The following is a 25,765-nucleotide window of genomic DNA, read 5'->3' on the forward strand; positions in this document are numbered from 1 at the left end:
CTAGCTTCCTCCACCTTATGTAAGTTACCTTTTTCCTTTTGATGAGAAGCTCCACCGCTCTCGTCATCTAAGGTTCCTTTATCTTACCACTTCTTGCCTGTCTCAGAGGGACATATTTATTCATCACTTGCAACAACTGTTCCTTAAACAGTCTCCACATGTCTATAGTGCCTTTACCATGGAACAATTCCTCCCAATCCATGCTTCCTAACTCATGTCTAATCGCATCATAGTTTCCTCTTCCCCAATTATATATCCTCCCATTTTGCCTAATCCTCTCCTTCTCCATAGCTATGTAGAATGTGAGGCAGTTGTGGTTTAAAATGACAAAATGTTATCTGATATGCATAGGAAAAAATAAGAAGATGATCTATACTTTAGAAAATAAGTAACAAATCCAGATAGGAAGGGAATTTAGAATTGTGCATGGTCAGATAATTAAAAGCAACATCGTAAGTCAACAATTAAAATGCTATGGTATTCTGTGATTTACTTCTAAGGGCATACATCCAAAGATAATAAAGTTATGTTATACTTGTTTGGAATCTTGATCCAACCATATTCTGCACAGGTCTGATCTTTATATATCTTACACCTTAAATCAATGTAACACACTAACCAAAAGTTAATGTTAGGTTACGTGCAGGTCTGTGTGACAGGTGTACAGTCACCCAGGAACTGGCCAGGAAAAAACAACAGGAATTTGAAAATTCTCAACTTCAAAGTCTTCAACATATTTCCATTCTCAGTAAGAATGCCAAATCTCTATATTGCCACATTTTCTACTTGGTTTTTCATATTATTGTATCTTACTTGCTTCTGGCTGGACATTTTGCAGCAAATGAAATCAGCGGATTGAAAGAAGAAAACAAAATGCTTCACCAAGAACTGAGAAAGATAAAATATTTCTTGGAGTGAGTAAAATCAATTGGTCCTTTTTATATTAGCCATGTCAAAATATTCTTACAAGTTCTTACCATGCAGAGGTTTAATGCCATTTATTTTCCTACAAAAAATTTACAATATAAACAATTATTTATTCACATGAAGTGTGAACTAAATTTGTCCTTACACCAAATGGTTCGACTCCTATGAACTCAGATATATTCAGTTGCTACTAAGGATTATAACAACTCATATTACAGAACATTACTGAATGATATGGCTCATTTGGAGTGGCTAAATGTCATCAGCTGTCATGTCTGTTGACATTAAGTTTGAGCAGTTCTATCATGGATGGATAAATGCCTCCATTCTTCCAATTTTTACTGACTGGTGATATTTAAAACCTAATTTTCTGGACAGTGAACCATACAAATGTTGCCATTAAAAAGACCACAAATGGTCACTAAGAAAATGTGCAAAGAAAATTGTGGAAGAATACCACAGAGTTAGGTAAAGTGTGTTTATCAAGGTTCCTACAGAAGACTAAGTTACCAGCTGGCTCAGTATCGGAGGTAAACCAATCTCCCATCCTTTTGCAACTTGTGTTTGCTGCAGTAGACGTCACTTTGGTGCTCAGAGATATGTAAGAGTAAATTGTGACTCATCGCTGCAGTTGCATAATGGTAGCAGAAGAGATAAATGAGGAGTTTAGAAAATGCTTACATAGGTAGTTATTTGAATATGGAGTTCTCTCCCAAATGAAACGTTGCTAAAAAAAAGTTGATTTGTATGCCTATAAAGCCAATCAGATAATTACTGTATAATATCATTTCATGTTAAGTCATAAAGGTAAATTAAAGTATATGCAAGCTTGGCAAACAGTGGAATAAGACAAATAGCTCATGGAATAAAGCAAACATGTACAGACTTGATACATAGAATATTCTGTTTTGTAATACATTCATACTGAAGAGGACGAATGTAATTTAATATTCACAGTGACAACTGACGAAACTAAACTAGCCACCCACTTTATATCCTGTCCAATTGTGTACTTCATAAATCAATAAGTTGTTCAACCTAATCTCATTAGTTCTTAGCCAGACAAATTTGATTACTAATTACCCCAGTCTTTCTACAATAGTATATGGGAAGAGCATGAAGAAACTTTGTCATTGTTTGATAGTAATAGCACTTTTTTTTCTTTTGAGTGTACTGTAATGAATTTGTACGTGTTTTCCTTATGAAATTTGACAGTGCTAGGCAAAGTCAAGTGTATCCAAGAGGAGGCCGTTCTTTGTCAGACAATGCCACACCTTCAGAATCACCCTTGAATATTAAAAGGAAACAAAGTTTGGATTGTTCATTCAGTTCTATGCAGGAACATCAGAGCCTTAAGCAACAGTCTAAGCCTTTTATAGAAGGTACAGTGATTCTTGAATGTATCTAATAGCTAATACATGCTTACTTTAAACTATTGAGTTTCAGCAGTTCTACTGTGGAAGGAAAAATGCCTCCATTCTTCCAATAAAATTATTAATTTAAATCTTTGAGTACATGAAAACATTTTTAATCGTTTTCTGTTGATTTTTGCAATAATCTTATTTCATGTTATCCTGGAATAATCTCGTAAAATGTATAAACTTATTTAATTAATTTACATCTTGAACATATTAAGTTTCAGCAAGAGGCTAGTTTGAGCGTCAGAAGTTCAACCTCATAAGTAAGTGCTTGAGATATCCATAAAGTCATCTCATCTTAAACCTCACAGGTCAGGGTACATGGGGTATCCATATCCTTGGAGTCCAAGGTTTGGGCCACAGTTTGTGGATCAAGTGCTACCAGTCTGCTAATTACGGTAGATTAGTCAAGATGTTGTGAAGAAATCACTTCAGGTATGGACCATACTCGCTTGGAGTTGTCCTTACAGGGAGATGGGCTATGGTCAGTTCCAAGGCTTTGGTCAGTAATGGTCAGGGGGCAGCCCACAGAATCCTGGCAAAAGCAGGCAACTCAAGTCCATGGTTGGGCTTCCTTGAATTGGGTTGATAAGGGAATGATAACAGGGAAAGAATGGAACCTCAAAATGAATAGAAGGCGACTGGGAACACGGGAAAGTGTGGAGATGTTTCAAACAGGTCACAGTACATTGGAAGGGGGCAGGGCCAACCAAGACAAGGACATTTCATTATTAATTGCATAAAAGGAGGAAGACTGAGAAGTCTAGAGATCAAAGGGATAGCATCACAGAAGAAAACATGAAGGATGGGGTAATTTGTGTGTGATAAGTGGAATTGGCAAGTCACTCACACTGAAACAAAACTGAAACCTTGCCATTGGGGATTGAAAGTCAATAAGAATGGTTGACATGGCATGCAAAGTGAGTGGAGTAATTTGCTGGATTTTTTTCCTTTTGGGAACAGATTAAACCTTGAATTTGGATGTCATACTAGATGCAGTTGTAGCGAGCATACCCCAACTGATGCATTTGGCTTAAGTACTTAATTCATTGGCCCATTATCGGTGATGCACAAGCAGGGGAGGTAGTGAAGTGTCCCTAGTGATTGAGTAGGAAGCACTGAGATGTATTTTGGGGGGATGCAATGAATAAGAGGTATTGCATGGACTTGATGCATGCAATACTGAGAGTTGTAGTCAATGAGCTTAGGTGATGTATGCAATGGCAGAGGTAGGCTGAAAGGAGCTCAGTGACTGATGTAACAGAGAGTCAATGGTAGCGCCTATCTATGTAAAGTGTAGAACATCACTGACTTTCCTGCATTGCTTCACCTAGGACGCAGCACTGATTTGGACTTCGAATTTGTGTCCAGACTGTATGGATCTGGTGGTGTGTGGCTTCCTGTGGCAGTCAGCTGGAAAAAATACTGAATTCCTGTCCATGACTCCATGTGCTACAGTGTGAACTGTTGTACCTGGTTTACACCATCTGACGTGGTGTGCAGCTAAGCTTCAAATATGATGACAGTTGCATGAACGTTGTCAGGTCCTCACAGAGGAGGGCACTGCCGGCTTCTTGAGCCATACCATTCCCCAGAAAGGCACCAGAAGCCCAGTTGCAAAATTAATGAGGTGGTTGTGCAAGCAGATATAGAAATTTTTGAGTGATTGAGCAAAAAAATTGGCAGATAGAGTTTAATGGAGGAAAGTGTCAGGTCATGTATTTTGATCAGAAGCGATCAAAATGCAGATTTATTTAAATGGAGAGAGAGAAAATCTAAAAACTGTGTTGGGCAGAAGGATCTGAGTGTTCTTCTGCATGAAGCACAAAAACACATTCAGGTGTGGCTAGCAATTAAGAAAACAAAATTAATTTAGGCTTTTATTGCTGGGAGATTGGATTGAAAAATAAGGAAAGCTTGCTACAACTGTACATAATGTTGGTGAGGCCATACTTGGAATATTGTGTAGTTTTGTCTCTGTCCATAACAAAGGATGGACTGGCATTGAAGGTATTTCAAAAGACATTAATTGGCTGATTCCAGGGATGAAGGGGTTCACTTATCAAGAACAGCTAAACGGTTTAGGACTTTATTCATTAGAGTTTGGAAGAATAAGGGGTGATGTAATTGAAACATTTAAGATTCCGAGGAAGCTTGACAGGGTAGATGTTGAGAAATATTTCCACTAGTGGGGGTCTCAAACTAGGACACATATGAACAAAATAAGGGGGCATTCATTTAAAATTGAGAGGTGAAGAAATTTCTTCCCTCAGAGGGTAATGAATGTCTGGAATTCTCTACCGAAAGGTTATGGAGGCTAGATCACTGAAAGAATTTAAAGAGGGGTTGACAGATCGTTGAAATAATGAAGAGTTGAGCATTCTGAGGAGCTGAGTGGGCAGAGGAGTTGAAGCCTGGGCAGATTAGCCATGATCTTATTGAACAACGGAGGCAGGTGGCCTCCACCATTCCTGCTTCTCCTGATTCTCCCAGACTTAAGAGTGGGAGATGTGTGAGAAGAGTCGCTCCAAGTTATGACAGACCAGGCACAACAAATTTTACTTGACAAATTCTTAAAAATGGGAACATTCAGCCCCATTTGTGTGATATAAAAGGTTATCAGCTCTCATGGACCTTGCCTGCTACACTGAGTTCACTTAATAGCCAAGCAAAAGCAGCCAAACTCTCTGCACATTTTAATCACAAAATACAGGTTAAACAAAAAAAAGGAGTATTTTTTAACCTTAGGTTTTTAGCACCTTCAGGAAGAGGAGAAGATTGTAGATAGCTGTGAACACCTGTGAATGTTTTCAGCATTGATGAGAAAGCATGTGATACCCTGAGTGAGTAGACAGTGATCCCTTTTTGCATTACTGTACATAAGCATAGCTACATTCATCACCTCATCAGAACAATCACTCATTATACCAAGTACTATTGCCTTTTTAAAGCAGAGCATGTTGCTTATGTAAATGAAGATTAGAGTTATATATAAACACACAGCATGGAACTTTCAATGAAAATGTCAATCATTGCTGCAATGTTCACCTGTATGTGGATTTCCTAAACTTGCAGGGGACTGTATTAGGAACTCTATTCTGGTGTTCAGAAAAACCTATCAAGTCATTTTTCTTATTCCCAAAGACAGATTGCACCTTGTTATTTCCCTTCCCCACCACCCAGAGGTACAGCAGCCCTTCCTCATTGTGTCACTTAGGTGTTGGCCTAGTCTTTTTGCTAACATCTCCAAAATGCAACTTGAACCAATATCCTTCAAACTCCGAAGCAAGAGTGTTGTTCATGCACCACAGCTAATAGTGCTGTCATAGATATACATTGAAGTTGAGAATAAGGGAAGCAAATGGATTTTTAGACATCTTTTTGTGCACATTTGTATATTTTGCACAATGAGGTGAAAACTTCCTTCAAGATCTTAATGTTTGCTTATTTTCATTTCACTCTTAGATAGCTCCACTGCCCCTAAAAGGTCTGTTTGCCAAAATGTATCTGAGATACCATTATTTGACTTGGTAAGTATGAAATTATCTAATTGTTGTCTTTCTAGCAATTTAAAATACAAGTCAAAGAGCAAACAGTTTTACAAAGTCAATGACATAATGTTATTGATGATGGTTGATTTTGTCCATTATGTATTGTTTACATTTTTTATGCATTTTGACTGACAACATAAAGTATAACTTCTGCATGAGATTTACTTAACAATGGTCCAGAGCAGAATTTGGGCCTTTGTTTTTGCTACATTGCAAGTTCACATACCTTTGGAAATTAAGGCAAAACATAATCTAAATGATGCAGTTTTAGCCATTTCCTTTATGTTTCACTACAATAATTAAAAAAAAACAAGATTACAGACTGAGAGCACACATCCCTTATAAATAGCATCTAATTAAATCCAAAAGAAGTTACCTCAGGCTCTTAAACCCAGATTTCAAGTCATGGTGAGCGTCAGGCGGCAGAGGGACAAGACAGGTATCATCAGTCTCAAACTGATGGTTCCCAGTGAGAGACCTGGTAAACCTTTATACTCGTGGGTCAGTTGCCCACCGTCTGACAGTTTCTAGCCCAAAGCCAGCATGAAGCATAGTAAGCCTACAGGCCCCTGTGAAATGTCAAGCCAGAGGAGGCCAGAATCAAGAACCAAAGCCCATTCACTCACCCAGTTTCAGCAGGCAAGATCGCTTACCCTTTAATAAATTGGATGCAAAAGTTAATAGGTCATATTTACACTTAGCTATCACCCCAGCATGTTGAATCATCTGACAACAATCCATGCGATTATTTTTAATTGCAGTGATTATTTTTATGTGGGAAATGGAAAATGTATAGAAATTGCAACAATTAATCAGTCAGAAATAAATAGCTTTGTACTATAAATCATGAGGGGCATGGATAGGGTAAATAAACAAGATCTTTTCCCGGGGGGGGGGGGGGGGCGTCCAGAGCTAGAGTGCATAGGTTTAGGGTGAGAGGGGAAAGATTTAAAAGAGACCTAAGGGCCAACATTTTCACGCAGAGGGTGGTACGTGTATGGAATGAGCTGCTGGAGGAATTGGTAAAGGCTGGTACAATGATATCATTTAAAAGCCATTTGGATGGGTATATGAATAGGAAGGGTCTAGAGGGATATGGGCCAAGTGCTGGCAAATGGGACTAGATTAGATTAGGATATCTGGTCGGCATGGACAAGTTAGGCCAAAGGGTCTGTTTCCTTCCAGTACATTTCTATGACGCTGACTCTATCAAGTATTAATTGTCAAGCACAGTGACATGTTGGTGTTACATGTAGTCCAGAATGGGGTAAGGATACTGTTAATAAGTTTCCTCAGCTAAAGGACAATTTTGACAGTCAAAATGTTTGCGGTCACTTTTTAAAAATTCTCTTCAAAAGTGAATGTTCTGACCAGACAAAAATAAACCTTTCAAGGACAATCAGCTGCTCATTCAAAGTTCATTGATCATTCTTTTTAATATTTTTGAACAAAACGAAAGGGAGTATTGACATAAATATAGATACGAACTTTGGCTTCATTTCCAGTATTTTAAATACTGAATCCAAATTCACAGCCGTTAGCTGCGTTCATTATCTCAGTGCTAGTGGTTCAGGCTGCTAGGATTATTTGTCCACTCACACAAAGGTACCATGTCTCATGGTTAAAACAATGTAGTACTCACTATGGGAATATGATACTATTAAGCATACCGGGTGGCATGGTATGGTTAGCACTGCATGCCTCACAGCACCAGGAACATGGATTCAATTCCAGCCACGGACGACTGCCTGTGTGGTGTTTGCATGTTCTCCCCGTGTCTGCACGGTTTCCTCTGGGTGCTCTGGTTTCCTTCCACAGTCCAAAGATGTGCAGGTCAGGGGAATTAACCAAGGGAAATGTCAGGTTACAGGGATAGGAGAGAGGGGTAGGTCCGGATGGGATGTTCTTTGGAAGGTCAGTGTGGACTTATGAGCAGAATGGCCTATTTCTACATTATAGGAATTCTCTACACATGTAGATGATGGTATGCAGCCAAAGTTCACAAAAAAGACTATAGACATCTTTCTCTGTTAGACAGAGAAAATTGGATATGTATGGTTTGGTAAGGTGACAAGTCTTTGTGAACCACCACAGCCATTACAGGAATTGGAACCGTGCTGTGAATCTAGACAATGTTAAACTTTTAAGGGTATCCTGTACTATTAGCACAAATTAATTTGCTTATTAACTGCAATTGTGTTGCTGCAATAAACATTCATTCAGAACTACTCTTGAAGACAGTCATTCTTGATTCTAGCATCCCCAAAGAATATCGAACCAGTTGCATGGAACGATAGCAGTGGTGCGTGCTGGTGCTGGTGCTGGATCATGCCATACACCGGAGAGAGATGCTGCTACAGCACAGTCCAGTATGAAAAGCCATGAACATAGGCAGCATGAGTATGTAACATTTCATATTGCTACAGGAGGTCGGCAACAAAAGATGCCAAGTGGCTACTTTTTAATAAACATTTGAATAAATTATTCAAGTAGTGACATTTAGGGATTGGTCTCCCAGGCACCTTCAAAGGATAGCTAAATAGTGCCTGTGACAAGGCATCAAAACAATTGTGTACCTGCATAATAGACAACTGGGCCAGACTTGCAATTTGAGTCAGGAAATTTCCCAACGTGGTGCACTTTCTTGGGGAACAAGTACTTCAAATGATGCAATTTTCATTCTGGGGGTCAGATATGGGATGGAGTCAGGGCACCCTCCCCCTGGATGCACATCAGAGGTGGCCACAGAGGCTGCCACGGCAAACTGTTCAAATGACGCATTGGTTCTCTTAATTTCAGCCCTGATGTTTTCTTAAATTCGTAATACCCCTGTGCCAGCCCAGGTTCTCCAACCATCTCTGCACCTCCTTTGACTATTATGCCAACTTAGTACCAATTCAAGCCCCAAGCCACTACCTTTTGTCCTTACACACTCCACACCAACTCACTCAGTACATATCATTGGCAGAGTGCAGATCTCTTAGAAAATAAACATTTGTGTTTATACCCTCACATTAAAGGGAGCAAGACTTTCCATGGCCATTTGGAGCTGTCAATAAATCTGGGAACTTCTAGAACCCACAATGCGTTTTTGAGGGGCAAACATTGATAATGCTAAAATTATAACACTTAAGGTATTGTTGGTAATCACAACTGAAACTGCTACAACTGTCTTTACTCAATTCTCACACACTACAGGCACAGATAATTAATTTACGCATTTAAAATGGCTGGCTGCTTAAATAGCATGACAACTTGATAGTTCGACAGATACCATTCAAGAGCAATTACAACATCATTAAAAGTTCACACTCACATTGCAGGTTAGAGGCCTTGTCATAGAAAAAAATGGTTTCCATTCTGCTGGGATGTCCACAAGTGGGAGTCACTTTCTGATCCCATCTCCATTGCACCTGCTCCAATCCCCGCATTGACTCACTGTCAAAATAAAATCGGTTGTAAATAAGAGCACGACCTCTAGAGCCAGTCCTTAACCATTATTTTTAATGGTCTCCTGAGGGTCAGTGACTGGGTTCGTTTCCAGCCTCGAGTGACTATATGAGGAGTTTGCAGATTCTATCCGTTTCTGTGTGGGTTTCCACCAGGTGCTCCAATTCCCTCCCACAGTCCAAGGAAGTGCAGGTCAGGTGGGTTGGCAATGGTAAATTCCCCCTGTGATGTGCAGGCTGGGTGGATTAGACATGGGAAATGCAGGATTACAGGGATAGGGTGGAGGGGGGTCTGGGTGGGATGCTGTTTGGAAGGTTTGTATGGAGTCAATGAGCTGAATGGCCTGCTTCCGCACTGTAGGGATTCTATGATTCTATGCAACTAAAATGTTGGAATGCACAGATTTTAAGAGCTGATCATAGAATATAAATATGGAGATAGATAAACTGAATAGTATTATCTGAATACCATAACATTGATATTAGTTGACCAGATGTCATTATAACAATTTTCTTATCCTGACTGCAGGGAGGTATGTAATTTTGCTAAAGACTGGAGAAGAAGTAGACACCTTTTAGAGCAGCCAGTCATGACAATGGAAAAACATGAAGGAGAAGGAAAGGATCCATCTCTTCTCTGCACAAAGACTGACGAAATGGTTGACAGCTCTGTGGAGAAACCTTTGGATTTATCAGATTACAGTAAAATCAAATTGCCATCTTGGTCCACTGACAGAAGTAAACTGTCCATACAATTTGAGTCTGAGAAACCAAGATTCAAAGAGCCAGCAGAGAAACAACACACTCACAATAATTTAGCAAGTGGAAATTCCCAGGACAATTCATACTCTTATGAAACAGTCGAAAAGGTGGTGAATGTGGATGCATCCACTAAAGACAAGACACAGATTGTATCAAGCCCTAAAGATGGATTAAAATTGAGTGACAATGAAGACAAAGTGTACAAGAATTTGAACATTAAGGTGTGTTATCGTGTTTTGTGAAGAATAAAATATTAGTGCTTTGGAATTACTGTTATCTTCATTTTTGAACAGTCCTATTCAATGTTAAACATAAATTTCTTATACCAGCAATCGGGAATCGTCAATTGTAGATGGATATCATTGGTTAAATATCTCTGAAGCTCAAAGATATAAAATTAAAGCTTGAGTATGAAAGACACCTTTCATCACTTTTTCAATCAATTAAATAGCAAAACTCAAGGAAGCAGATAGAATGGGCAAAGTTCCCTCTAAGCCACTTGGCACTGTAGACACTCAAAGAGTTTGTGCAATCCAGTTGTCAACAGATGCATTGATTTTCCGGTCCAAAGGTTACTGCGATGCATGACTTCAGAGATACGCACAACAGCAGGAAAACCTAGAGGGAACATAGATGTTAAGACCATAAGAAATAGGGACAGAAGTAAACCATTTGGTCCTCGGGCTTGCTCTGCCATTCAATGGCTGATTTAACATTCCTCAGTCGACAGCGTGATCTTGGAAAAGCACAGCCAGTCAGGCAGCATCTGAGGGGCAGGAGAATCGACATTTCAAGCATAAGCTCTTCATCAGCAAGAAGCTCAAAACATCGATTCTCCTGCTCCTTGGATGCTGCTTGACCGGCTGTGAACTTTCCAGCACTGCACTCTCGACTCTGATCTCCAGCATCTGCAGTCCTCACTTCCACACACCTCCCCCCCCCCACCCTGATATTCCCTAAGTCCACTTTCCTGTATTTTCCCTATTACCCTCAATTCCCCGAACTGGTTGAGAATCTATCTGCTCAACCTCAAATATACACAAGGAATCTGTCCCATACCTCTCTGTGGCAATGAGTTCCAAAGACCCGCTGAGAGAAGAAATTCCTCCTCATCTCAATCTTATGTTAGCACCCCTTTATTCTGAGACAATGCCCTCTGGTCCTAGACTCTCCCACAATGGAAAACATTCTCTCAGCATTTACCCTGTCAAGCCTCTTAAGAATCCTATATGTTTCAATGAGATCACTTCCTATTCTTCTATACTCCAGTGAGTAGACTCCCAACCTGTTTAACCTTTGCTCATAAGACAATCTCTCTGTACCAGGGATCATCCAAATGAATTTTTCTGAACTACCTCCAATGAAATGCTACCTTTCTTGAAATAGTCATGATTTGGAGATGCCGGTGTTGGACTGGGGTGTACAAAATTAAAAATCACACAACACCAGGTTATAGTCCAACAGGTTTAATTGGAAGCACACTAGCTTTTAGACTACCACCTGATGAAAGAGCGACACTCCGAAAGCTAGTGTGCTTCCAATTAAACCTGTTGGACTATAACCTGGTGTTGTGTGATTTTTAACTTTCTTGAAATAAGGGGACAAAAATTGCTCAAAACACTGCAGATGTGATCTCACCAGTAACTTGTACAATTGCAGTGAGACTTCCCTACTCTTATACTTAGGGGATACCTGTACTTACTTATTTAATCATAGGGAAGGTGATTGCCTAGTGGTATTATCACTAGTCAAGAGACTCTGGTAATATTCTGGATAGTTTGAATCCTGCCAGGGCAGATGGTGGAATTTGAATTCAACAAAAATCTGGAACTAAGAATCTAATTATGACCATGAAACCATTGCTGATTGTCGTGAAAATCCCAAGTGGTTCACTAATGCCTTATAGGGAACGAAACTGCAGTCCTCACCTGATCTGACCTCCATGTGAGTCCAGACCCACAGCAATGTGGTTGACACTGATTGCCCACTGTGCAATTAGGAGTGGTTAAAAAAAACTGGCTTGGCCAGTAACACCTATATCCAGTGAATGAATAAATACTTCAACCCCCTTGAAACAAGGGCCAACATTTATTAGCCTTCCTGATTACCTGCTGGACCTGTGTAATAGCGTTCTGTGTTTCTTCTGTTATACAATGAGTGCAATCTATTTAAATCTGTGGATGAGACACTGGTTTGGTTTAACTTCCTTTTCCAGTTTTTTTTTTGTCATTCTTTTTTTTTGTTTGTTGCCCATCCTTAATTGCCCTTAGGAAGGTAGGGATGAGCTGCCTTTGTGAACCATTGCAATCCATTTGATGTAGGTAGGTCCACAATGCCAGGTGGAAAAAAATGTAAAGGTAAATAAGCACAACCTTGCATAACATTAGGCTAGAAATTATTCTCAGCAAAGTATCTGACAAGCACTTAAAGCATTTCACTGTTATTCTTGCATTCACATTTTAGCAAAGACATGCCATAATTAAAAGAGTTAACAATTACATTGTTCACATTTTACCTCCCACTGCTCTACCATCATTTATTAAGCTGCATCAGATGTCAGTTCCATCACATACATGTTAACCTATAAAACTTGTTAGATAAACAAACAGCTTTAGGAAAAGGGAAACTAATTATTAAACCAAAATGAAAAACATGTGACATGAGTGGAAAATAATCACACCCACCTTTGTGATTAATGTTGTAACTTTCTAAGATTTTTACTGTCAAAAACTATGGTAATTATCAGCTCAAAACCACCAGCACCTCAGTATTTTAGTGCTGGGAATTATTTTCAATTAGTCACACAAAAATGTTAATAGTGCAGAGTGGGGAACCCATTCACAATTGCAATTACAATTGATACTAAATGTAAGTGTTAACAATTTATTTACATATATGCATTATATTTTAGCTTTCAAGTGAAAATGTTTATCACATAAACTGTTTCACATATGAATCAAATACTAGCAAATACATTTTATTTATTTTATGTTTTAGTACAAGCAGAGAGGAAGGTTCATTCCAGGTCAGTTGGCATAACAGAACTTTGTGCAATTAAAAATAAGGAAGTTTTTAAAATTAAGTAGACAATTTATAGTTACTGCTATCCATACAATTAAAATAAGATAGCATGTTGTGCAATTTATTGCAATTTTATAATAATTTTTTAAGTTTATATGTTAACTGAAAAGTGTGTTGTAGTGTCTGTGTTAAATGAGTTGAGATGTAGGATCAGCTACTCTCCTTGCAGGCACAATATGACAGCAATTCTAAATCCAGAGAGCCAGATGTCAATCCAAGGATTAGAATGAAACTATGCACTAAAAGACCCAAGACCAGGAATGGCCGAAATCCAAGTGGTAAGAACACTGGCCTTCAAAAACTATTAGAAATTTCTAAAATTTATTTGTTGATTTCAACTTCCAGCCACACGTAAACTGAAGATCTCAACTTTAAGGGGTAGGGAAAAAAGTTCTTTCTGATTTGGATATAATGTTGAAATAATATTATCTATCTAAGAGTGATTTGTAAGTATAGTGGTATAAAAGTTTACTTGGTGATGGTAAACCTAAGTGTTCTATCTTGTATTTTACCAGATTTACATATACCATACATACATATATATATACCCATCTGGTTCATTAATGTCCTTTAGGGAAGGAAATTTTCCATCCTTACTTGGTCTGGCCTACATGAGACTCCAGACCCACAGCAATGTAATTTACTGTTAATTGCCCTCTGGTCAATTAGGGCTGGGCAATAAATGCTGCCTAGCCAGCGATGCCAACATCCCATAAATGAATAAAGAAAAATACTTTGTATTTATCTGATATGCAGCTTTTTCAGAAGCTCAGCCTTTCCAAAATAAAATTATAGTTAACTTAAATTGTTTTCTTTATTAGAAACACACCCCTATAATCTTGTCAATAAAATAGTCATGGTATGTTTTGACCAGAAATTTTCTGAGATGGTCATCAGGCTAATACTTCGCTGGGTTTACTTAATGGTGTAGCTAAATTATGTATTTGCATCCATCACATTAAACAATTCTCATGAAGTAAGATTCTAAAGTGATAAAGATGGCTAGTGTTGATAAATAAATTTGTATTTGTTTTAAGCTATTCCAATAAACAACATAATCCCTGTAATAGAAAATTGCCTAAGTTCCCTCAGAGAGAGCAGAAACTGCAAATCGCCACAAATCATATTGGTTATCTTCTAATTTAAAATAAAGCTTATAAATTGCAGTGTAATTAACGTATTTATTTTCTTCCTCCTCAGTGGAAGTTCATCTGCAATTTTTGAACATGCAGCCAGATATGCATGATCCCCCTCAATGTGAGGTTAGTACAGAAGTTAAGGCATGGATGTACCTTGATCCATAAGTGAGAATTACTCAGCACTTTTAAATGGCAATGTTATGAATGAAACATAAAGACATTCCTTGGCATGTCCGTGGTTGTTCTTCACAGTGACATTGTTACATCTGTGAAAAGACATTTCATCAAAGTTTTTGTCATGTACTCATCAGGAATACAAATTCAAAGTGAAAACATCATTTAGATTACTTACAGTGTGGAAACAGGCCCTTCGGCCCAACAAGTCCACACCGACCCACCGAAGCGCAACCCACCCAGACACATTCCCCACTTCACCTAACACTACGGGCAATTTAGCATGGCCAATTCACCTAACCTGCACATTTTTGGACTGTGGGAGGAAACCGGAGCACCCGGAGGAAACCCACGCAGGCACGGGGAGAATGTGCAAACTCCACACAGACAGTCACCTGAGACGGGAATTGAACCTGGGTCTCTGGCGCTGTGAGGCAGCAGTGCTAACCACATGAGAGGAGAACGCTAATTTGTTGGCAAGTGGGCTCTGACAGCTAGAGACTGTGCCATGAAGAATTTAACCATTAACACCGACTGTCAGTTAACAGACAGGCATTGCTAAATCTGAAACCAGGCAGGTTGACTCTGATTAGTCAGGGCATTGTCTGAATGCGAGAATGATTGTTAGCTTCTTTGTTGCATTAAAATAGGCACTGGATGTGTACATTTTTTTTCTGATTTCAAAGAACAGCTACATATGTTTCAATATTTGTAGCTTCAAAATTATATCCAAATCAGAACTGGTTTTAAAAAAAAAATCCAGAAACCTATCAGTTGAGATCTTCACTTTATATGTAGGTAGAAATTGAAATCAACATATGCATGTTAGAAATTTCTAATTGTTTTGAAGGCCAATATTCTTACGACATGGATTTCCCTAATTTCTGGTCTTGCATCCTTTAGAGTACATGGTTCCATTCTAAACCTTGTGAGTTTGGAACTGAGCTCAGCACAGTTGGTTGAATGGCTGGTTTGTGATACAAAGAGCAAGGGTTCAATATCTGTACCAGCTGAGAGAAGTTGGGCAATTTTCTTCCACAGCAACATAGAACCAGGAGTAGGTCATTCAGTCCCTCAAGCCTGTTCTACCATTCACTAAGATCATGGCTGATCTGTGGCCTAACTCCATATACTTATCTTTGGCCCATCTCCCTTCATACCTTTGCCTAACAAACTTTATCTGTCACAGATTTAAAATTAACAACTGATCTAGCATTCACTGCCATTTGGGAAAGAGAGTTGCAAACATCTATCACCCTTCATGTATAGAAGTTCTTCCTAACATGTCACTTGAACGGTCTGGCCCTAATTCACAGACTATGCCCCCTAGTTCTAGATTCTGCAATCGATGGAAAATAATTTATCTGTATCTATCCTGCATTTTCCTGAAGACTTTGATCAGATAACTTCTTAACCATCTAAATTCTACATCCATAATTTCTCCTCAAGTCTAGGTATCGTTCTTATAAACCTATGTTATGCTCCCTCCAAGACTTAAGGTGTAGTGCTCAGATCTGCGCACAGGAGTCCAAGTGAGGTCTAACCAGGCTTTTGTATACCTGAGCATAACTTCTGCATCCCTATACACCCGTCCTATAGATATAAAGGCCAATATTCCAGTAGCTTTCTTGATTACTTTCTGTATATGTATTTTAAAGATCTATGCACCAAGTCTCTTTGGTCATTCACTGTATTTCATTTCAGAACATCTAGAAAGTACACCAAACTATCCTTTTTTAGTCCAAAATGGATGATCTCACATTTGCTTACATTGAACTCCATCAACCACAGTTTTGCCCATTCATTTGGTCTATCAATATCCTTTTGTAATTTTATGTTATCATCTGCACTGTCTACAATGCCATCTGACTTTGTGTCATCAGCAAATTTTGATATATGGCTTTCTGTGCCATTATGCAAGTTGTTAATGACTAACATGAGTAATTGAGGCCTTAACATAGATCCTTGTGGGATACCATTGGTCTCATCTTGCCAATTTAAGTCCATACCATTTGTCCTAGTCTCTGTCACCTGCCACTCAACCAATTTCCCAGCTATGTCAATAATTTGCCCTCAATTCCGTGATCTTCTACCTTAATTAACAGTCTCTTACATTGATTCTTTATCAAATAAAGAAAGTCCATATAAACAACGTTCATAGACATTTCGCTGTTCACTACCTTAGTCACCTCTTCAAATAATACAATGTTAGATATGATCTACCTGTCATGAATCTATGCTGGCTCTCTCTGATTAACTGAAAACTTTCAAAGTGGTCAGTTACATCATCCTTGATTCTAGACTCCATGAATGTCCCCACCACAGGGGTTAGGTGAATTGGTCAGTAATTCCCTGGTTTTCCGCTTTCATCCTTCTTCTAAAGCAGAGTGACAAGTGCAATCTTCCAATCCAGAGGGCCGATTCTTGTGACCCCCTACTTCCTTTAACAACCTCTAATGGAAATTATCAGGTCTCGGGGATTACTTAAGTTACCTTAATTTTATTTAGTCCCTATTCCTAATCCACTATTAATTTTCAAATGACTGAGGGCAAGCTATCCACCTTTTCTCCTGTAAATACTGAGGCAATGTAATTATTCAACCTGTTTTCCATTTCCCCATAGTCATTGACAATCCCAGCTCTTTCAGCCTTTAATACTCCAGATCACTGTTTCCTTTGTATGACCATAACCTTTCTTCTTATTGATTTTGATGTTCAAGGGAAGTTTCCATTCATAATCCCTTTTAGTGGTTCTTATAAATTGCTTCATGGCCCTTTTCTGGATTTTGTATCTTTCCAATTCAGCAGGATCTGTGCTGTTTTTTGTGTGCCCTTTGTTTTCATTTTATCCCTTTAATTGTCCATGGCTTTTTTTTTCTGTGAAGTGAAGCTTTTCCCTCTTAGGGGTATAAGCTGGTTCTGTAATGTGTCAAACAACTGTATTCTGTTTCTTTAAACCTCCTCCACTGTTCTTCAGTTGTTCTATCCATTAGCAGATTGTTCCAATATACTTTGGACAGTCTCTGTCTCATCTCGTTAAAGTCTGCCTTACCTAAAACAAAACCTCTCATAGCTGATCCATGGTTTTTGCTTTCAAATACTACATTGAACTAAATCATGTATGATCACTGTTTGATAAATGTTCACACACAATTGGATTACTAATTAATTCTGGCTCATTATCCATTACTAAATTCAATATTGCTTGTCCTTTTGTTGCATCCAGGACATATTGCTGTAGGAATTTCCTATCTTTCTGAAACGGTGTGTCTGCCTCTCCAAATCTATATTAAAGTGAATCAATACTTGCTATTTCAAAATCTTTATCACTTCAAAATCTTATTTCACTGGAATTATTTAATGTGATTTATATAAACCGATAATTAAGTTGTACCACAAAGGACTCTCCTCAACCTCTTCCCCTTACCTAAAGTATGATGACTCTCAGGTTAAACTACCAGTCATCTCTCTTCAATGAGAGTGCATCTCTATGATCTGGTAGGATTATGGTGGCTTTTTAGTTTCTAGTAATGGTGTGCCCTCTTATGGTATAGTTGTAGTGTCCCTAGGCCAGAAAGCAAGAGTTCAAGTCCCACCTGCTCCAGAGGTATGCAATAATATCTGTGAACAGGTTGATTAGGAAAGTAGGTTAATTTTTTTTTAAAGTAATGGTTGGTGCAAGACACTGCAAGCCTAACAACAGTCAGTAATCAGTTGTCAGTGTAATTCCTTGCCCATTCAGGATCATCCAGCAAATGTTATCCTGTTGCAGAGTCACATCTAATGTTAAACAAAACATCACAAGTTTTGTAATCAAGGGACAGTTAAAATCCTAAATACTTTTTAAGTGAGAGGTTAAATGAATTCTTGTTTACCATGGACGAAAGATTATCGGGGGTATGCAGGAATGTGAGGTTGAGATTAAAATTAGGTTAGCTATGATCCAATTGAATGGCAGAGTGAGCTTCAAGGACCAAGTGGCCTATCCTTGATCTTTCTTTGTATCTTTCTTGTTGCAAACAGCTGAAGGGACTCGCTGTTTCATATAAACTGATAATCTATAGACATATGACCCATAAACCTGGCATCACATTGATACTGAAATTCATAGACCATCTGACTCATTTATGTGATAGGCAGCATGTCCTTTTGTCTTGACAGCACCATTCTGTTAAAAGCAAAAACCACTTGAGTTGCTTCTGCATGGAAACAGCAAAAAACAGGTATCTTCACCTGTGCTCTAACTTTTAAGTTATCTTATCTGGGATAATCTAAGGTAGACTGGGGGCTTTTCGGGACCACGATTAACCAACAGCTTTAGGGCCTTCCATGAATTTGCACAATATACAGTGAGAAGTGAACTGGTCAGGGTAGCCGTAATCCTACTGGATAACTTTGTACCCTATTTTGGCATCTATTTTAGATGGTGAATAAATGGCTATTTATGAGATTTCCAGTAAGTTTAGTCTTATGGTGTAGGATTGTAGGGATCCTAACTGTCCAGTAAAGGTAGGTTTGTGGTAGACAGTAGCAGAGAAACCCCTGGCCAATTTCTTAACTATCAAGGAAAGCCCATTTAACTGTTCCATTTCAAATACGAGTTTGAGTGCAGAAGTTTGAGTGCAACCAGGTAGATTGACAATGATTGGTCAACTTAATAGAGTCCATTAATACACGTAAGGAAATTCTTACATGCAACTACAGATTCAAGTGTACTGTGGAAATTTATTATCAATACGAAATATGCAAGGAATGTAAAGTTAGATGACATTCTATTAAGACACGTTTCTCATGAAATATAACAAAGATAAAAATCATACAACAACAGGTTATAGTCCAACTGGTTTATTTGGAAGCACTAGCTTTCGGAGTGCTACTCCTTCATCAGGTGGTTATCCTAATGAAGAAGCAGCGCTCCAAAAGCTAGTGGTTCCAAATAAACCTGTTGGACTATAACGTGGTGTTGTGTGATTTTTAACTTTGTACACCCCAGTCCAACACTGGCATCTTCGAATTATAACAAAGATGATTGCAAGAGCTAGGCCTCATGGTGTCCCACAGAAACTTCATCTATTTTGGCAAACATGGTATTGTTGAAGCTGATTTCAACTGTGTGAGTTGCTGACTTCACAAGTTCATTGAATACTGGTTAATGCAATGGAGGCAGATCTAGGCTGCCATGACATAATGTTGCAGTGCAGATATCTGTGGTTTTGTTTGAGTGATGCCTTGGTGAGTAAGCTAACAGTATAAAAAGAGCAATAGACACTACATTGCTATCAATATGCAAGGTCTGTATGGCCTTCATGAATGTGAAAATGTCCTTCACCATGTAAATGGAGAATTTGTTTAAAACTCATAGCAATTTGTTCGCAAACATTTGGCCAGTTCTTGGTATCCAGAATTGGTCATGGATAAGATAGAGCATAAATAGCAGGCAGAAAAAAAATTTACATGCACGGTGCCAGTTTCAATTCAACAAAATAAGTCACAAAATTTTCTGGTTCATTTCTCAGGCCAATGCCCTGACCTACCCTTGTCAACCTCATCAAAGCCTGGCTGTTAATTGTCAATCAGCATTAATGGGTACACTCTCTACCAATCTAAGTTGATTTGCCAAACAATTAATACTCTCATGCAGTATAAATGTTAGTTTTCTGCTTGAATTTGCATTATTGTAAAATATTCTGATAAGTGCATAATGAATAGCTTTGACAAAATCTGTTTTTTCAGCAATAGCCAGCTTTTAACAAATGACTAATAATTCTATTAAGATCAGAAATTTATAACATAAGCTAGTAAAAAGAATGTTAAACTTTAGATGTTATACCGAATGTTAAATTCTGAAGACAATTGCTTTAATATGTAGTCTGTTATTCCAAAATCATAGTATTGACAAAAACACACTGCAGAAAGCTTTTTATCTAAGCTTTGTACTAATGAGCAGAGTGCACAGAGGAAACGTAAGCGCAGAAGACTGCAAGTCCTTAATAGATTCTGCCCAATTGGCTTTTTCCTTCAACATAAGTGATCTGAGAAACAAGTGAAGTTCAGTCTGGGTTCTCTCCTCACAGTTTTGCTCAATATACCTCCATCCACTCAATTATTTGCTGCCCAATTGTGCAGAAGAAAACTTCCCTCACTGTTTGATGAATCATAAAATTTTTGAAAAGGAAATCCATTGTAAAGCTACTCTGCCAACTTATCACTCCACTTGGATAAACATCCTCTCAGTACTAGTCACGCAAAAAATCCTTGGATTTTTACTCATGACAGCATGATAAATTAGTGTTTTGGTTCATGATCTGCAACAATGCATATCTCTATATATATATATATATATATATATATATAATATAATTACATTAGAAATCTGAAAGAACATTTTAATCACATACATAGCAAGAAGCTTTAAGACTGTATTTCTCTTTAGAATATCCAACATGTGGAAATGGGAGTGACAGCTCTGTTCACCCTATTGAAAAAAGAAATCACCCAGTACATAAAAATAATCATTCTGAGTTAAAGCTAGAAACACTCAGCAGGTCAATCGACATTTGTAAAGTGAAAGGGGTTGGTTTAGCTCCATTGTCTGGATGGTTGTTTGCAAAGTATTATGATGCCAGAATTGTGGGTTTAATTCCCATCACTAGCTGAGGTTGCCATAAAGGACTCTCCTCTCAACTTCTCCTCTTGCCTGTGGTATAGTGGCCCTCAGGTTAAATCAATTGAGACAGCAGCCTTATGGTTTGTAAAGGGAAAATTCAGGTTAATGTCCCAGATATGTATTTGCATAAGCCTTAGAATATAATGGTAACTAGATCTAAATTACTTGTCATCATCAGCTGAGAAGTTTAATTGTCCAGTTTGAAATTCTGTGTCACTGGTCATGGGTTCTGTGGGTCCTGGCGTGGTTTCCTTTTCCATATTCCTGTTTCTGACAGACGTTCTCAAAGAATCATGACCCATCAGAGGTTTCTCCTCCTTCTTTATGGTCTAAATTATTAAGTTTTTAATTTATTCATTTTGTGAGATGTGGGCATTGCTGGCTCAGCCAGCATTTGTTGCCCATCCCTAGTTGCCCTTGAGAAGGTGGTAGTGGTTCAAGAAGGTGGCCTTCTTGAACCAATGCAGTCTACCTCCTCCTGTGGGTTGACCCATAAAGTCATTAGGGAGGGAATTCCAGGACAGTGAAAGAATGATGATATATTTCCAAGTCAGATGATGAGTTGCTTAGAAGGAAACGTAAAGGTGGTGGTATTCCCATATATCTGGTGCCCTTGACTTTCCAGATGGAAGTGGTCGTGGGTTTGGAAGGTGCTGTCTGAGGATCTTTGGTGAATTTTTGCAGTGCATCTCATTGTGCACACTGCTGCTAGTGAGCATCAGTGGTGGAGGAAATGGATGCTTTTGGATGCAGTGCCAACCAAGCAGCTTCCTTTGTCCTGGATGGTGTCAAGCTACTTGAGTATTGTTTGGGGCTGGACTCATCCAGGCAAGAGGGGAGTATTCCATCACATGCCTGACTTGTAGATGATGGACATGCTTTGCAGAGTAAAATGCTAAGTTACTCACCAAAGTATTCCTACTTGCTTTTGTAACCATTGCATTTATGTGGTGAGTTCAGTTGAGTTCCTGATCAATGTTAACTCTCAGAATGTTTATAGTGGGGTTTTAGTTATGGTAACACCATTGAATTTCAAGGGGCAGTGGTTAGATTGCTCCGTGTTGGTGATGATCATAACCTGGCATTTGTGTGGCACAAATGTTACTTGCCACTGTCAGCCTGAGCCTGGATATTATCCAGATCTTGTTACATTTGTACACGGACTCCTTCAGTGTCTGAAGAGTTGTGAATGGTGCTGAACATTGTGCAATCATCTGCGAACATCCCCACTTCTGACCTTCTGTTGGAGGGGATGAAGCAGCTGAAGATAGTTGGGCCGAAGAACTATGCTGAGGAATTCCTGCAGAGATGTCCAAAGATCTATTTGTGTCATTAGTTGATCTATCTTATTGCAAATGCTTCATGCATTCAAGTAGAGCATCTTTAACCTCCTTTTTTTCTATACTATTACTCCTTGCATGGAAATTACTGATGGACAATTACTGTTGAACTCCATCCTTTCCTGCCTCACAAACAGCACTGTGTTTTTGCCTTGACTTTTCTGTTTAGATTTCTCAATCTTCCTCCTCTGAAATACTGCGCCACCAACCCAAACACTCTGACCATTATCCACAGCCCTTTTTATATGGTTTGTCAGGACTAATTCTAACTCAGTTTAAGTGAGGCCCATCCGAACAGAACATTTTACTGAGTTCTGGCACCAATGCCCTGTAACTCAAAAGTCACTTCTTCCCACACTATGCTTGGAGCCATGCATTTAATTCTATGATCAGCATCACCCTCTGTCAATTAACACATGGCTCAGGTAACGACCCAGGGATTATTATCATTGATGTCACCATTTTAATTTGGATCCTAATTTTTCAAAATCCCTCATCACAGCATCATTCCTGCTTCTACAGAGGCTATAACAACTAGATGCACCACTCACACCAACACCATTGCCCACCATGAGGAGAGGCCCTTAACCCAGCACAGGACTAGAAGCACAGCACAGAGAACAGAGTCCGACCCCCTGAATGCTGTTCATTTTCACTGCCATGTTTGTCTTTGATCTTCACACTTGAATGGTATCCTGCACCAAGAGTTCTCTGGTAAATTTATTCATTCACCCTGCATTCCTTCTCTTCATCCACTCAGGCAGCAAATACCTCATATCTTTTGGTAAAATAGCTGAGTACACTCTATCACTATACCCTGGATCCGTTTGCCTGCCTGACTAGCAGTCACACTCTGCTGTCCCTGACCATTGGCCAACTGTGAGGTTCTATCTAAACCGAAGAGGTGTGTCTGTTTCTTGGAATGAAGTGTTCAGTTAACCTTCCCCCTTCCTAGTGCTCCATGATGTCTGCAACTCAGACTCCAGTTCATAACTGAGCCAAAGTTATTCTAAATGAAAAGTCATTCTAGAAATGATTTTCTGAAAGTGCAATACATTCTACAGATTCACATATATTGCAGTATCAAAGTTCACCACTAATGCTGCCATAACTGAATACCCACATTTAATTATTCAATTAGCTATTCATTTAGACACTTAAAGTAATAGCAAAGAGACAAGCAAATAACATTCTGTAGCCACTGGTGACTGAAAAAAAAACCTTCCCTCGTCTGACTTCCCATCTGTATAAAATTCCCAATTTTGCACTCATTCCTTGTCTCACTTTGTGCCCTCTCTGTGTGGTGGCAAAGCCTCTCTCTGCTTTTATCGAAGACTGATGACTCACTCCCAAGTTGCAACTGCTTAGTCAGATTCCTGTCCCAGATGAGCAATGTGGAAGAATGCTGAGGACGTGAATGCTGCCAGCTGAGAGTTGTAGGATACTCGACTTGCTGGACCTTACAAGATCAGTTATGGTCTCACTCTTCTCGAAAGAACAAAGTGCAGAAGGTTCTGCCTTTCATTGGCCTGAAACATTGGGCTGAAACATATACCCACTTTGGAGCAGGAAACTAGATAGGGCATGATTTATGTTTATACTTGCCATGGAACTGTGTTGTTCCTAATGCGTACCCTTGTACAATTTCAGCAATAACAAGGAAGGCCACTTAAAGGCCTGTATTTGCTGCTGTTGGGATTTTACTTGTGAAGGGGACAGGCTGATGCCAACTTTCCAGGCCAAGTAGTGAAACAATGGTTGCCAAGCAAGGAGGCAAGGGTACCTCCTTTTTCAATTACCTGTGCCAATGGAATGCCTCTTTCACAAAGTACTTCTTCTGCCCCAGCATTCCCTCTATCCTCTTCTAATACAGCCCTACCCCTCTTTTGCTGAGGCCTGATAACCCACTCCTGGCAAGGCACCAGACTTACCTTTACCCTGGGCTCCTTTCCAGCTTGCTTCCAATCAGGGACTCGCCACATTTCCAGCAGTGACCCCCACTCCAATGGGTGACCTGGAGAGCTATCGGCCATTGGTTTAGGTGGCAGCTCTCACAGGCAGACCTTTCTCATCATGAGAGCAAAAGTCTCACCTCAAATCAATTAGCAGCCTGACTACTGTTAATGGGGCTATCCCATCACTTTTATACCTAGTGTCCCAACATAAGATTCAGCCCATTAAGTTTGTTTCTGTCTCCAAAGCTGCTGCCTGACCCTTTTATTTCCAGTACTTTCTGTTTGACTATTCATAATTAATACTTGGCTCTGTTAATCCACCAGGTGGAATCATGTTGAAGAATGGCTCCTGAGTAATAGGGCAAATATAGATTTCCAATGAAAACTGCATTTAAGAAAAACATATTGAAATTTGTTCTCATTTTGCCTTTAGGGTCTGATCTTCCTCAGCATTGCATCTTATGGTATTAAGCAAGTTGCGAGTTCAGAATTGTCTGTCAGTCCATTGAGCATAGGTGCTCCATTTTCCTCACCAATCTGGCAAAGTTTAATGTTGGCACTCTACTAAGAAGGTGATTTACTTCAGTATGAGAACAAAGTGAACATGCTCCTCATAATGACATGCCAAAATACTAAGCTAACAATACATTGCTTCAGTCAGAACAATTATGCGCTGCTTCAGTATATTATATAAATTACATTTTCCCTGTTCCAATTTTCTTCCTGTGGTGAAATTGGGGCTGTTTTAGAAAGAGGCACAAAGGCAGGAGACTGGACAGACCCAAGTGGAACTTTGGATTAGTTTTTTCCTCCCTCAATATTCTGCAGTATTTGTGAAGTACAGTATGTCACTGTGTGCTCCTAACTAAGCATATTAAACCAACCCAGCCGCAGTTATATCGCATACAAACAAATCAAATTGTAGGACAATGTGTAACCATAATATAAGGTAAGTAATCAAACCTGTTTTTCTGCTGAATGCCTTTCTCTTTCCTTAATAGTTTACTTGACTGTACTTGATCGAGTACTAAACTCTTGTGCTGCAAGGTGATAATCAAAAGAGTATGCTTCATTTCTCCTACTTCCATTCACACCACCACCCCCTTCACCTTTGACTTGAGGTGTTTGGAATTGTAACTGTGGAAACCAATGTGGAACAATCATGTTTTTTTTTTCTTATTTTTGAAGGTAACAGCACTCATTTTTTGTGAAGGTCCAGCCTTGTTTTCAATATATCAAATTTCATTTTGGCTTTCTCCAGTCTCCTCGCAGGTTCAGTTTATTTCATGTTCAGCACTGTTT

General features: G+C 39.0%; 1 protein-coding gene across 6 annotated transcripts in view; it reads left to right on the forward strand.

Moving 5' to 3' along the window:
- Positions 1–25,765, forward strand: part of rbbp8l (retinoblastoma binding protein 8-like) — a 102,407-nt gene that overhangs the window by 27,668 nt on the left and 48,974 nt on the right. For 5 of the 6 annotated variants that reach the window (XM_043710629.1, XM_043710625.1, XM_043710630.1 and 2 more), the window contains exons 5-12: positions 636–748; positions 839–914; positions 2,143–2,309; positions 5,811–5,875; positions 8,154–8,296; positions 9,875–10,328; positions 13,358–13,466; positions 14,389–14,450. In XM_043710629.1, the coding sequence (XP_043566564.1) occupies positions 636–748; positions 839–914; positions 2,143–2,309; positions 5,811–5,875; positions 8,154–8,296; positions 9,875–10,328; positions 13,358–13,466; positions 14,389–14,450 (1,189 nt within the window). The remainder of the gene's footprint in view (positions 1–635; positions 749–838; positions 915–2,142; positions 2,310–5,810; positions 5,876–8,153; positions 8,297–9,874; positions 10,329–13,357; positions 13,467–14,388; positions 14,451–25,765) is intronic. The other variant, XM_043710631.1, reaches the window with a different exon arrangement.

This window comes from Chiloscyllium plagiosum, chromosome 20, assembly GCF_004010195.1.
Source record: "Chiloscyllium plagiosum isolate BGI_BamShark_2017 chromosome 20, ASM401019v2, whole genome shotgun sequence".
Classification (NCBI taxonomy): Eukaryota; Metazoa; Chordata; class Chondrichthyes; order Orectolobiformes; family Hemiscylliidae; genus Chiloscyllium; species Chiloscyllium plagiosum.